Here is a 15,565-nt window from a genome sequence, read left to right on the forward strand (position 1 = left end):
GGGAAGCTCCTCTAAGCAGGAGGGGCCGACTGGAGGCATTTCTCATACCTTCTAGCTTCTTGTTGCAAATGCTTTCTTTTCGGGCTTCTTTTCAGCACTCAGCCTTTACTCAGAGAGTTTTTTCTGGAAGCAGCAGGCTGAGAATACTGGGTCCCAGTTGCTGTGGGTCATGCCTTATTCACAAGGCAAAAGTTCCATGCTAGGAGGGTCAAGTCATCCAGCAGCCCCACTTATAGAGCACAGATCTCACTCAGATAAGTGAGACACTGTGCCAGCCCCCAGTTTGTGCAGTGGTGCAAAGGTTCTTCTGAAGGGAGAGGCAGGCCTTGAGAACAGAAAACTCTGTAGCTTTCCCAGGAGAACTGACTTTATTTGGAATAGAGCTGGCAAAAAGTTGATGAAAATCTTTGTGGTGAACAATTAAGAGGATACTGGTAGTCCCACAATGCTAGACAACAAGTGATGTAGTAAACACATTAAACGTTTAACAGAATCAGAAAAAAAGACAGCGAAGAAGAGCCCTCCTGGGGTGGGAGCAAGCCTCAAAAGACTGGCAACACCCTGTCCTTGCAAAGAGGCCCTACTTTTATTGGATCAGACTGTGGTTCAGTGTATGCCCCAGAGTGTGACAAAAACAGTAGAACATTGAGTAGAAGCTAATAGCTGGGTATGTGATACCACTGCAGGTAGAGCAGCCAGAAGCTTAAGAGAAGACTGGAGGAAGAATTTGCCAGAGTCTAACTAAACCCTGTCATTTCTGGTGGACAGAGACTGCATCCTCAAAGGCTGCACACTGCTGGACAAGTAGACTTGAATGAACTAGAGATAAAAAGGGACATTTTCTAATGGTAAAAGGATCAGTTTATCAGGAAGACATAATTAAATCCTCAACAACAGAGCCCCAAAATGCATGAAGCAAAATGTGACAGAATTGAAGGGGGAAATAGATAATTCAACAATAATAGTTGGGCACATCAACACCCCACTTTCAATAATGGATAGAGCATCTAAGCAGAAGATCAACAGAGATGGAAGACTTGAGCCCCGCCAGGCGTGACTCAGAGGTTGAGCATTGATCTAGGATCCAGGAGGTCACAGTTTGATTCCCGGCCAGGGCACATACGGGGTTGCAGGATCGATCCCAGTCGGGGGCGTGCAGGAGGCAGCCAATCAATGACTCTCTCATCAGTGATGTTTCTATCTGTCTCTCCTTTCCTCTCTCTGAAATCAATAAAGATATATTTATTTTTTTAAAAAGGAAGATTTGAACAACATTGTGAATCAACTAGACGTAAGAAACATCTCTAGAACACTTTATCCAGCAAGAGCAAGATTGCTGAATAAAGCATTCTTTAAAAATTAGTTTTCTGTAAACTAGCAGTAAACAATCTGAACATGAAATTAAAACAGTTCAGTTTACAGTAGCATCAAAAAAATTAAATACTTAAGAATAAATTTAACAGCTGTTAACATACACTGTAAATTATAAAACACTGTTGAAAGAAAGAAGATCTAAGTACAATAAATGGGAAAACATCTCGTATTTATGGATTGGAAGACTTATTACAACAATGGCATTACACCCCAAAATGATCTGCAGAGTCTATGCATTCCCATCAATGCACCCACCCCCCAGCTGGCCTCTTTCATATGAAAACTCAACGGGCACCAGCTAGCCAAAAACAGTCATAAAAGAACAAATTGGGAGGACTCACACTTTGCAATTTCAGAACTTACTATAAAACAACAGTGATCAACAGTGTTACTGGCATAAGGCTTAGATAGATAGAAAGATCAATGAAATAGAATTGGATGTCCAGAAGTAAAATTACAGCCAGCGACTTTTCACAAAGAAAGTTGGACACTTTCTTATACCCTACACAAAAATGTACTGAATGGATCATAGACCTAAAAGACAGTCCTAAAACTAGAAAACTTTTAGAAGAAAATAGAAGTAAATCTTCATGGCCTTGATTTAGCCACCTATTTTTCAGATATAATACCAAAAGCACAAATGATAAGAGAATATAGATAAATTGTAACTCATTAAAATTAAAAACTTTTGTATTGCCAACAGTAGCATACGTGAAACAATAGAAAGCTCACAGGTGGGAGAAAATATTTTCAGATCATATATCTGATAATAGAGTTGTATCCAGAATCAGTCAAGAATTCTTAAAATTCAACAATAAAAAGGTAAATAGCCCAGTTAAAAACTGGGCAAAGCATATGAATAGGCATTTCTCCAAAGAAGGTATATTTTAATGGCCAATAAGCACATGAAAAGATGCTCATTTCCCTTAGTCATTAGGGGAATGCAAATCTAAACCATGAGATACAACTTCTCATGTGCTAGGATGGTGTAATAAAAAAGGTAACAAGTGTGTGGATCAATGGAACTCTTATTATTGCTGTAGGGGATATAAAATGGAGCAGCTGCCTTGGATAATGGTTTTGGCACTTCTTCAAAATGGTAAACATAGTTAACATATGATCTAGAAGTATATATCCAAGAGAAATGAAAATTTACATCTACACAAAAACTTACACACAAATATTAAAAGTAGTTTTATTCATATCATAGTAGCCAAAAAGTAGAAATAACCCCAATGTTTATCAGCTGGTAAATGGATAAAATGTTGTCTATTCATACAACAGTATATTGCTTGGGAATAAAAAGGGAGGAAGTACTACATGCTACCACTTGGATGACCTTTAAAACATACTCTAGGAGAAAGAAATCAGTTACCAAAAAACCCCAAATAGTATGTGATTTCATTTATATGAAATGTCCAGAATAGGTAAGTATAATAGAGACAAAAAGTTGTATAGTGGTTGCATAGGGCTGGGGCAAGTGGGAGAATGTGAAGTGACTGTGCATGGGTTCACGGTATTTGGGAGTGGGGAATACAAAAATGTTCTAAAATTAGATTGTGGCAGTGGTTCCCACACTGTTGAATATACTAAAAAACATATATTGAATTTTATACTTTAAAAATGGGTGAATTTTATGTCATGTATTATATCTCAATAAAACTGTTTAAAAACAAAACAAATAGATGTGACCATAATTGCTAGGCACCAACTAAAAGTAATCTGTTTATTTCAGAATCCAGGTTGATAAAATTGTTAATTGTTTGATTCAGAGATTCAGGAAGAACATGTACCACCTGCCTTACTAAATGAATTCAGTTAGTAGTTCTGTGTTGATTTAGATTAGAAAGTAGCTTGAGTGCTACATAAAACATAGTTTAAGTATAGATATTTTGTTCAAAGTCTGACTGAATTGACTGAATGTAGAACTAGGGAGTTAAGTCTAAGGACAGTTTATGTCATGTAATGGCTGTATTTTAAAAATCGCTACACAATGAAGTGGCATCAACAGTTGATTTTATTGGACTATTTAATTAATACAGACATACCTTGTTTTATTGTACTTTGCTTTATTGTGGTTTATGGATGTTGCGTTTTTCACAAATGGAAGGCAAAGCCACCCACCAACAGAAAGATTATGAGTTACTTTATTGTGGTGGTGTGGAACCAAGGCTGCAGTATATTCAAGGTATGGCTGTACCTTTTAGATGTTAAATATATATCAAAACCAAATTATTTGTGATTCATTTTTAAGTCACTTTCTTAATAATTTTTTTGATCCAAGAGAGAGAATGCTGGGAAATGCAACTATAATAAAGGTTTTTGTAATGATGTATAACACAAGATATTTTGTTTAAAAAGTTTAAACAATGTGGCAAACTTAGCTTGTCTTTTATGGAAATATTAAGGGAACACTGTTTAAGTTTGAGTATGCAACAGGGTTCTACATATTAAACTATTTGTTTACAATATATAATTGATGCTAAATGTCTTTGCAAAATATATATTTTGGTTGTGCTGTTGACAGTTGGGTGATGGGGAAATCATAGCTGGTTGCAAATATCACTGGATGTATTTAAAATCTTTTGAGGAAACCATTTGTGAATTACAACATGCCTTCAGTGTCTTGTTTGACATTATGCCAAGGTATTTCCCCATTTTCTTATTTAGAGCACTTCAAAATTTTCCATTATATAACTAAACACATGTGTTGATACATTGCAGTAATTTGATAAATTACATGCACTGGGACTTAAGGACACTTAGAAGATAAAAACTTTGCTTTTCTTTATACTCTTTTTTTTCTGTTATCATAGTTTCCTCTTTATTTGTTAGCTACAAGAGTAGAAATGCAAAGCATTGTTAACCTAGTCCAGTACTCCTGCATTCTGAGAGCAGGTTCTGACAGTCTCCGGGATGAGTTTAGTGCAGCATTTTGAAACTTTTGATCAGGCCCCACATTTTTATATTGCAAACATATTCAAGCATATATATGATATTGAAATGTTTCCCCTTAAGATACTGAAATGTTTCACCTTAAAATGTGATGCACTCTATTTTTCAGGGTTTTTTTCCTAGTGCTAGTTTGACCTGTTAATTCTAGGGACAGAATTGTGAATTCAAATATAATCTTTTTGAGTTTTTCCTCCTAATGGCCCTTTACAAATGTTTATTTAGTATCTGCCGAAAAAAGATCTTGTACTAGGAAGGTAAATGTGATTCACAAATGAGGCTTGGGGTTTAAGGTATCTTTTTTTTTTTACTGAGTTGTCTGTGAATTATTGTTATAGTTTACTAAAACCAATATACTTGAATGCTCAAGGAGATTTTTCCTTTAATAATTATAGATTAATTAGAGTTTACTTGTAAGTTTTAAACAAAACCCATAAAAAATGGATAAAAACCACACAAAGTAAATATTTTTATATTCACTTTGCTGTTATACTTTTGTGGAGATAAATTTTATCCTGATTTGAAGTTTTAAAATATTTTAATTGTATTAAGCTGATTTGTCTTATCTGTCGTTAATGTTTGTGTTTTTCACATCTATGCTTTTGATATTGAATGGGGAAAGATACTTGTGCAACTATTTCACCAAATATTTTTGCAGGGACACTTAGTCGGTCTGGATGAACCAGCTTCGGGAGCTGGGCGGGAAGCTCTGCTTAAACAAGAGCAAGCAAAAATCATTCGATTCGAGAGACAAGCAGAAGAGTTCCTCAATGCAGTCTTTTATAGAAAAGGTTGGTTCCAGTAAAGAATGGCATTTAGCATCTGCTTGTCTTGTATTAATCTTCTTAATTTCAATGTAATTTTTAAAAAGAATTACTTTAAAAATATTTTTTTATTGATAATACACTTTATAATTCTCTGTTTCTTTATGTTTCTTTGATCAAGTTAAATTTGAAATAGGGTAAGACAGCCCCACTCCGTCCTTTTACTCTGAAGTGATGGTGCCATGTAAGTTTTAGTTAAATAATTTTTAAAATTGTTATGAAAGTCTGAAAATTGTAAGGTTTCAGTAGTTCTATATATTGTTAGTCAGATTTTCTTACATAAACAGTTACTGTTTTTATCACTGATAACCATAAAACTGTAAAACTTTAGTAATTTCTCACTGAAATATCATTTGCAGAGAAAATGTAAAGTTATATCTTAAAATTAGATTTGCAAGCAGTTTTTTCTCCTTGACATAGTACAATTTTGCTAAATTTTTAAAATTATTAAAATTAGAGAAATAAATTTGTTATTATAAAGTAAAGCATTCCCCTATACATTTGAGGTGGCATTTAATAGCTTTACCTCTTGTATTTTTCAGTTTACCTTTTTTAATTTTTTTTTTTAATATATCTTTATTGATTTCAGAGAGAGGAAAGGAAAGGGAGAGAAAGAGATAGAAATAGAAACATCAATGATGAGAGAGTCATTGATCGAGCCTGCAACCCGGGCATGTGCCCTGACTGGGAATCGAACCCCTACCGCCTGGATCCCAGGTTGATGCTCAACCACTGAGCCACACCCGGCCAGGCAGTTTACCTTTTGTAGGCTTGTTTTACATTTCTCTATCCTGAAAGCATAACTGCTACCAGCCAAGACCTTCAGGAAGTTTCCATTCATGATCCGTTTCAGTCAAGAGTCTTTACCTTCAAGATATTCTTTCTAAATAGATTTTTAATCTTCAGCAGACTCAGTGATTCCATTTTCTTTAATATTTCTTCAGTGTTCTAGTTTATACCTCTCATTCCTCTGGAAATTCCCTTCTTCCCTCTGAAACTTGAAAGCTGATGTTTGCCTGTACACTAGCTAAAAGTCTGAAAAGTGCTGATTCTAATGGGTTGGTTACAGTTGGAGACCAGATGGGCTTCTGCATAAAGTAATCAATATTTTCAAAAGGGCGTATGAGGTGAAGTGTAATAGAAAATTAAGGAATGAAAAAAGAAAAAGGAATGCACTAGATTATTTTCAGTGGCATTTAAATTTCTGTCTGTTCCCTAGATAAAATTAAATCTTTAATACTTCCTCTTCTCTTTTAATAATACCTTCTTGCACTTTCTGACCTAACGCTCCCAACTGAGGCTCTTGCACTCATCTCATTGTCTCAATAAAGAACCCTGAATTCCAAAAGTATGTTCAACATAGTAATATTCTTAGTTCATTTTATGAACGTTTGATTGTTATATTAAAGTAATTCACATTTAAAGTATAAATGATGCCCTGGCCACTGTGACTCAGTGGTGTGAGCGATGGCCTGTGCCCCAAAGAGTAGTGGATTTGATTCTTGGTCACGGGCATGTACCTGGGTTGCAGGTTCAATCCCCGGCCCTAGTCGGGGCACATGTGGGAGGCAACCAATCAATGTGAGACACATCAGTGTTTCTCTCCCTCCCTCTCTCTCTGTCTCCTTCTCTCTCTATCTCTTCTCCCCCCTTCCTCCCTCCCTTCCACTGTCTCTAAAAATTAATGGAAAAAAATATCCTGTAGTGAGGATTAACAATAAAGGGAAGGAAGGGAGGGAGGGAGGGAGGGAGGGAGGGAGGGAGGGAGGGAGGGAGGGAGGGAGGGAGGGAGGGAGGGAGGGAGGGAGGGAAAGAGGAAGGAGGAAGAAAAGAAGACTATTTTGTCAGTTTATTAACTAAATAAAATATCTTGACAGTTCTCTGCTATGTACTGAATCATGCGTCTAATGCCACAGCAAACGTCATTATCTGAAAAGAGGAACTTCTCTCCCTAATGTACATGGAGGAACCACTTTTCATCCACTCTTTACTTGGAGTTAACTTACTTTTCTTCTAGTCCCATTTCATTGTCATATAGGGATGACTTAACGTTGAAGTTCATGTAATTTTATTTAGAAATTAAACTTTTGGGAACATAACCTTTAGGGGAGGAATTGTTACCTTAGGATCAGTCTTAGAATAAACTTCAAGAGATGAGAATTCCTTGAATTTGTATGTAAAGTTAAATTTGTGTATTTGTATACTGGCATATGATGCTCAGAAAAAGAACTATTGCTTTGCAATTGGAAGTTCCTCCCGCCTTGCTTTATGCATTAATACTGTTATTTTGAGATATTTTATTAATCCTCTTGGAAATGTCTCAAAGATGAGCATTAATAGTCTTCAAATTAATATCTAAAATGTTTATTATCCAGAGATATGACAGGCAATTTAGTCTGAAGAGAGTATTTTGTTTTTACTAAATAATTCAGATATTTGGATTTAGTCCTTTGTTTCCAAGTATTGCAGATTATATGTTATAAATAATTATGAAAAGGTTATATCACTAGATAGAAACATTAATGCAATAAAAGTATGCTTTTGAAGCATGGACTTTATAATAAATTCCAATTTAAGGACAGTATATCCTTTATAATTGTCATGATCATATTTCTTTTCAGCTTTTTTGTCACTTGTGTTAAGGAAATATTACACTTTTCTAAAAGTTAGATTTCCACTTTTGAAACATACAGGTGGCTGTGAGGCAGCATTTACATGTGTTTCTGCAGTTTTAATTTTGATCAGATTTGCTGTTTTTTATTTGACTCAATTGTGCATGTTCCCTGAGGCATGGCTAGGTTTATAGAAGTTGTGTTTTAAGTAAGTGAAAAGTCTTCTGGAAACTTTCAAAAGACATAGAAATTCAAATGGCAAAGACGTCATCAAATCGTAACATGAATTGTGGTTTATGACTGTTATTCAACAAAAAGGCAAAATACGCTGCAACCATTTAAAGTTCAAATCTGTGGTGTTTATCCTAAAACCTTTAACTCTCAAGAATCTCTAATTATATTTATTAATTAGTTAAACACAGAGACTTCTCATAAATTACTTCATTTTGCTTCCTATTTGGAAACTTTTTTGTGTGTTACATATTCTCCAACTTTTCAGGGGGAAAGAGATACACTGATACATTAAAACCTGGAATTACATATAGTCTTTATTTGGAGGATCGTAACATGCTATGTAAAAAAAAAAAGGATCTTAAGTGGGAAGTTAAATGAGTATTAATAAGAAAACCCATTCGATAAATTTTAAAAGCAATGTATGGCTAAAATGTTTATTAAAACATTTAAAGAAACATTGTTAGTGATTGTGTTAACTTTTACCTAATTGAGTACCTTTATTCCTATACCCTCTAGCACACTCAAAATCTCTATTTATAGAAAGGAAACTTAGGGTGGAAAATACTTCTCAGAACAGAAATGTTATGGGTAGAACAAACCTTGTTAAACTCCAGAGAATTAAATAAATATTCTGACTTTATAATCATCTTCTTTGTATTGAATATTGTCCTTCAGGAAAAAAATTGTTTGTTTTTAGGAATTCTGTGAGTTCTTGAGGGGCGTGTGTGTGTTGTGACGTTACTAGATTTCAGTAATGTGTCCGTTTTTTCTAAATTTGTAAATCAATCTAAGTTCCTTACAGCTCTAAAATATTATGGGGAAAGTAATTTACCTTTTATAGTTAATCTTGAAAAGATCAAGGAAACTAGAGAACCATCTTCTAAAGCCTCAGAAGTATGATGGGGAAGTAAAGATCACGGGGGAGAGTTTTAATCAAGGGCCTACCACTAACCATCTATAAGATTTGAAGAAGCCGTTTACTTTTTAGATCACATTCCCTTCATTTGTTAAAAAAACAACTATTGAATGGTAATTGATTTGATTGATCCATTTATTACTTAACTAATATGAATGCATATGTACTTTACAGCAGGCATGCATATTAGGTGCTGACTATACATGGTAAACAATCTTTGTGGAAGCTCAGACTCCCTGATGATGTGATAACGATAGAGATGTAATGATAATATATTTATACAAAACATTTTCCTTTTTGTTTTACCCCATTTGACTTTCAAGATCTTATTCCAGTGCTGAAAATTCTGAGAGGTTTTTTTTTATTAACATTGATTACAAATTGATAACTTAGATGTTTATTTTTTTGCTTCCCAAGCTGTTATGTTATAGTGGTTGGCTGAGTATATTTAAAGAACTCATGGAAAATATATGGTCTTAGGGTTTTGAGGTTTAGCATTTAAACTTCTAGCCCAAAGGTTCTAAAGTTGTGGTCCCTCCACCAGCAGTATCGAGAAACCTGTTAGAAATGCCTTAACCTCACCCTAGAACTGCTGAATTAGGACCCAGCAATCTGTTTCTACAAGCCCTCAAAGTGATTGTGATGAATATTAAAGTGTGAGAATTATTGCTGTCACTTGTCATGGGTCTTAATATTAAGTATCTCATTTTATAATCTTGGTATGCCTTCAGTCTTTAACAGAAAGTAAATGCTCATTGAGTAATCTATTCTTCAGCAAACTGAGAACAACAGATATGATCTATAGGTGGTAAATAGGGGAGTAATTATTTTATAAAAGAAGTGTTTGGGGATTTCTGTATCAGGTAAGTGATTCTTGCCCAAAAGGTATACTATTTGTTGTCCCTTTATTTGATTTTATAATTCTAGGGGGATGTTTAGCACTAATTTTATGAAAATTTTATTTTTTAAAATCTGCAGCTCATAAGTTTAGAGATTAAAAATATAACTATGAGGAAATTCTATTAGGGTATTTCATTTTAAGAAAAAAATAAAATGAAATTTTGTTTGCTTGAAAGCTGTCTTTTTTTTTTTTTTTAGTACATTGTCCCACTTTAAAAGTAAATAAATCTTTGTTTACAGACAGTCCCTGGGTCTCCGACCCCAATATTCCCCTAGTGGCCCGTGAGATCATGCAGCGAATGATCCAACAATTTGCTGCTGAATATACCTCAAAAAATAGCTCTACTCAGGACCCCAGCCAGCCCAATAGCACAAAGAACCAAAGCCTGCCGAAAGCATCTCCAGTCACCACCTCTCCCACGGCTGCAACTACTCAGAACCCTGTGCTCAGCAAACTTCTCATGGCTGACCAAGACTCACCTCTGGACCTTACTGTCAGAAAGTCTCAGTCAGAACCTAGCGAACAAGGTATGGTTTGATGTCAAGGTCTCCTCTTTCCAATCAGAATATTTTAATTTGGGGAGAAAAATATTATTGGCAAGTAGGGCACCAGTAGCAATAATAGAATAAAAACTAATGTGATTCTTAAATAATTGCTGACTATGCAGTGATAGAGAAGTTCAGACAAAGTGGCTTCCTTACCCATCAGGAATCCACGGTCATGACCTATGTACCACCCAGGAAAGTTAGGTGGTTACAATTGTTACTGATCTTTAAGTTACTTATATTTATATAAGCATTTTATACTTTCCAAAACATTGTCATATCCATTGTTTTTAAAACCCCTATGAAAAATTAAGTTTTTTCCCTTACCCATCAATGTTCTAGGATTAGTACCTATCTGAGCACTAAACTTGTTAGGTAGAAGTTGTTATACTCTGCAGATGAGATCATAAGGCAAAACTGTATTCTCAGTTTTAAAAAAGAAGCTCTTAGGGTTAGAAATAATGAGAAAACAGTAGACACATTTCAGGTTGTTAGGTATATTAATTATTTTATAAATACACAAAAGCATTCATTCATACATGCACTGTATTGTGAACTAACCCACAAGTATATCCTAATTAAGTTGTAGGTTATCAGTTTTGCTTAGCAAATATTTCTTTAGTTTTTGAAAAGTTTACTTTCTTAAATAGATTAAGTATTTCTGTTGCTTTGTGATCTCATTTTACCTTTAATTTCACAAAGATGAAGTGAGCATTTCAACTCTCCCATTGCTTAAACAACTAAAAATTTCAAATTGGTAATGTCTGTACTGATGAGATTTTTGTCATAGAAATCTCATAAGAGTGTGCAGAAAGGTTATCAGATGTGTAGATTTATTGGTGAGAAATACACATTTGTTTTGCAGAGTAAATAAGTTTAATTCTTATAAAAACCTGTTTTAAAAGACTTTCTTTTGCTTATTGTAAATAATTTATGAAGGATTTGCACTTAATAGATTGGCTTTAGTTGCTTTTTAAAGAATTTTTAAAATAATTTATCTTTGCGTTTTCTTCTGTTTTTGTGTAGTGAATAGCAATCAGAATGTCTATGTTCTAAGAGATTTCCCAGCACAAGACCTCATAGTTGTTCTGTGTTCACATTGATCAGTGTACCTTTGATTACCATATTTGCAAAGCTGTTTTTTTCTATTTTATTGAGGATTTTTTTCTTTACCAAAATTGGTAGCTTTCATTAAAATTGGTTTGCTCAAAATATTGCACTAGAAGCTTCAGGTTTACAGTGGGAGAATGACAGCATAGAGGTTGTATTTAAAGTATTAATAATGGAGATTAACATACAAAGGTACCACTTAGTCTAACTTAACTTCTTATAGCTAGTGTTATGCTTAATAGGTGTGTTGTTTTGACAGCATGCACTTATGAAGAAAAGTTTGAACTAGATGATAGGATTATAGTATACAGACTTCATTTTAAAATTATATTTCCTAAGTGAATTTTAGTGTTTTCAACTTACATTATACTTTTAGTGGTAGACTTAAAATATGGTGCCCATTTGATTACACAGACTTAGAGGTCTTTAAATAATGTTGTCTTTGGTTGGAAATACTTTAATTAGTGTATTTGCTTCTTAGATATTTAATTGAGTTAGATGTGTAATAGAATACTGGTTCTATAAAATCACAATTATATATTTAGACATATTAGTGACAGAAAGGACAACATTTACTCTGTATGAGTGTTGGCTTTTTTGGTTTATAAACTCAATTGCAAATTTATTTCTTAATACCCTGAAATAGGGAAATACAGTGTCTTCAGACACAAGTTCTAAGTGGGTTTAATATTGGGGTGGTTTTTAACATAACTAGATAGCAAAGCCTCTCTGCTGGCCAACTGGAAAATCAGAGGCGCATTGAGTATTATCTGCTCTGTTAATTTTGGACAGAATGGCAGCTTTAAAAGTTGTTCGTACTGTGAGTTTTCTTTCCTAGACATGTCTATGAGGAGAATAAAAATCTTTGTGGGAAAAGAACGTTGTCTAATTTTATGCTCTAGAAACATGAATTTGGGATTTGGTCTAGCTTCTAAGACATTAAAACTCTAGGGTCCAGTCATTATTAAGACTCTTATTCTTCTTTCTTTCCTTAAACTTTGCCCATCAATTTATAATAGCTTATTAACAACAACAAAAAAGAAAGCTCTTTGCCTTTATAAATATCAGCAACTGAATTTTGAATCTCTGCAAATATTTTCCAAAAGATTGACAACAAATGTACAGTTTTTTACATATGTATTCAAAGCGTAATTAAGGTACATGCACATTATAAACAGTTAACAACTGATTGATCTTACAGACTTTCTCATATAGTGTATATGTATAATTTTGCCATATAAACTTGTATTTTAAAATGACTTTTGTATTACTTAAAGTTTCCTAAATCCAATTTTTATGTACTCTTAAGTGCTTTGATAAGGTGGTAAATTTAGAAAATGAAGTCTAATAGTTCTATTGCTGAATCTCATACTGTGTAAACTGCTAATTCTCGTATCTCACTGTGTTTTAACATGTTAGTAGGCCTACTGCTTTTTCATTTTGGCCTATTCAGATCACATTTGCTGCTAGTTTTTAATATCCTCAGGTGTTTCTTTGTGTCTCTACAGACGGTGTACTTGACCTATCCACTAAGAAAAGTCCATGTGCTGGCAGCACTTCCTTGACCCATTCTCCAGGCTGCTCCGGTACTCAAGGGAACGGGTAAGGGAAAATATATGTAGCCTTCCACAGCTTTATAGGGGACAGTTTATCAAAGATTGATGCCAATTTCTTTTTTATGTTTTAAAAATTAATCCTTTAGAGTAATATTCTTCTAGGTACACCTTTAGTAAAATTACTTTTAGTCCATCAACCAGGTAAAATCACAGTCTGTGAAATCTAGAATTGACTGGTATAGATCAGTTGTGCCAGTTTACCACAAATAGTAAATAATCAGAAACACGGCAGGAATGTCTTTGGACTTTTTGTTGTTGAGTATTTGGGAGTGTGAACCCCAACCTAAATAATTTCAGAGTTCAGATGTAAAGGCAGTACTGTATTATGTGTGCTGAAGTTATTGAATAAAAATTGGGCTCCAGTATTTTACTTGGTATCTGTAATGTAGTGTGTGGGTGTGTGTCAGCTGTTTGGGGTTTTTTGTTTGTTTTTGGTTGGTTTGTTGATTTGAACTGCAATTTTAACTCTTTGTGGCAGTTCAGAAAGTCTAATTGTATTTTTTGTTTTTAAGTAGACAAGACTGGTTGTGAATGTTGAGAAATAACTATCTTATGCTGCCAAGACATTATTATGTGCACAATTTTGATAACTCTTCAGATTAAAGTGAATTTTCTGACCTCCTAATTTTACAGTGTTAAGAATGTCTAATTCTCCCTCTGTGTGTATGTATTAACCACTTAGGGAAAAGTCAGGTATTAATAAAGATATTTAGATGTCGTATTGGGAAGGCATTTCCATAAAACTGTTGTGACCAAAAAATAACTTCATCTAGATATGAAAAATAACTTCAATAAGTTAAATTAGTTAATATTTAGGTTTAACTTTTAGAATATTAAACATGGGGAGTTGTTTAGACGGTAAAGGAATAAAGTAGACACTAAATGGACTAACTGTTCCAATTACATTGAATTTTCTTCAAATTGAAGGATTTTTATGGGGACTTCTAAAATGCACCTTTTATTTTCTCTAAAATTCCATCATTTTCCTTCTTCTTTCCTCCTTCATTGAATCTAAAAATAACTTATTAATTTAATTCATTTTGCATAGTTTACTAATCTTTTCCCTTAAGCCCTTCTTTTCACTGTAGTTTGTATGTACTGGATAGAAGTTATCCTGGTCCCAAATCATTGGATTCCATTTATATATAAAAAAACTTGAGTTGTATAATTCAGGACACATGTAGAAGCCTAAGTGCGGTTTGCATAAATGAATCCCTTGCTTATGATTTACTTTAAACTTAGCCATCAGGTTCATGTATATGGTTGAAGTTGCTGTGTTTATCCTTGTAAATGGAAAGTTTTCTACATGGTATTGTTTTCTGGAAGACAAAAGCACCGACAGTACTGCCATCTTTTAGTTGAATATTCATTGTTATCCTTATTATGTTATTTACTGATAACAGCACAGAGTCCCGGTAGACTTTTGAAGAACATAGCTGGTTTATCATTATTTCTGCAAAGTTCCACTTTTGTGCCTACTTAATATAATTCCCTTTGGGCATGCTTTATCAGTTGCCACTTTTATCATTGATAATCTTTCTCTGTTGTGAAAATGAAAACCTTATGAATTAACTTTGTGTAAGTAGTTGACTTTTTAAACATTATTCAAAAGCTATTTACTTAAAATTTCAAAATTGATGTTTGGTATTTTAAGGGAAGTTTTTTTAAAGAAGACTACAAAATTGCTTATATACCTGTGACAATTATTACTTTGACTAGAACTTAAGGAACAAAATTTGGGGGAAAATAAAGTACAGTTTCCTTAAAGCTTGGATTATTTCAAATGGAGAATCAGTGGTACTCATGTATCTGCAACTAATAGTGTTTTAAAATGAAGAAGTGTGGTAAGTTATAATGCAATGGGTATTTTGGTTTGTTTTGGTTTGGGGTATTTTTCCCTCGTGGGGCTAGTAGCCATATATTTTTTTCCAAGCAAAATAAGAAATGTTATTTGGAGTTGTTTGATTTTTGATAATGAACGCCAACTTGTTTGTGGGATAGATGAGCAATTATCTATGGGTTCCACCAATGTAAATGGTTCCAGTTTTATGACTGGTTGTCATGAATGTTGGATATGTTGCATTAAAATAAATAATTTGGCTTACTCTTTTATTACTGTACTTGTTTAGTGGTAACGTCACATTGGTAACACAATTCTGTGTAGATCTATGGAGACTTGATGATTACTTTGTCATTAATAATTAAGGTGCTATTTTCAGACAGTTGCGCGAAACTTTTTCTCCGAAAATTTGTGAACCCAACCAGAGACCAGCTGACAGGTTTAATTTTTCTTTGCCCAAAAAGCTCCTGTTTTTTTTTTCTTTTTTCCTTTTTCTTTTTTTGTGAACACATTTTAAAACTAACTGCTGAGACCATTTTTTTTTTAATTTTAGAGAAAAATAAATAAATAACACAAAGTGATGTTACCCAAGCAAGGCCTTCTAATAAAGGAGTGGTCCCCTCACCCATCCCTCCCTACCT

General features: G+C 33.9%; 1 protein-coding gene across 14 annotated transcripts in view; it reads left to right on the top strand.

Annotated features, from left to right (window-relative positions):
* Nucleotides 1-15,565, top strand: part of LCOR (ligand dependent nuclear receptor corepressor) — a 100,112-nt gene that overhangs the window by 61,364 nt on the left and 23,183 nt on the right. For 11 of the 14 annotated variants that reach the window (XM_081157537.1, XM_081157543.1, XM_081157541.1 and 8 more), the window contains 3 exons: nt 4,985-5,117; nt 10,053-10,340; nt 12,977-13,070. In XM_081157537.1, the coding sequence (XP_081013663.1) occupies nt 10,103-10,340; nt 12,977-13,070 (332 nt within the window). In that variant the 5' untranslated portion in view covers nt 4,985-5,117; nt 10,053-10,102. Of the gene's footprint in view, nt 1-4,984; nt 5,118-5,271; nt 5,335-10,052; nt 10,341-12,976; nt 13,071-15,565 lie in introns of those variants that run through there. The other 3 variants (XM_081157536.1, XM_081157540.1, XM_081157542.1) reach the window with 3 other exon arrangements.

Source organism: Miniopterus schreibersii (assembly GCF_964146895.1).
Source record: "Miniopterus schreibersii genome assembly, chromosome: 14".
Classification (NCBI taxonomy): domain Eukaryota; kingdom Metazoa; phylum Chordata; class Mammalia; order Chiroptera; family Miniopteridae; genus Miniopterus; species Miniopterus schreibersii.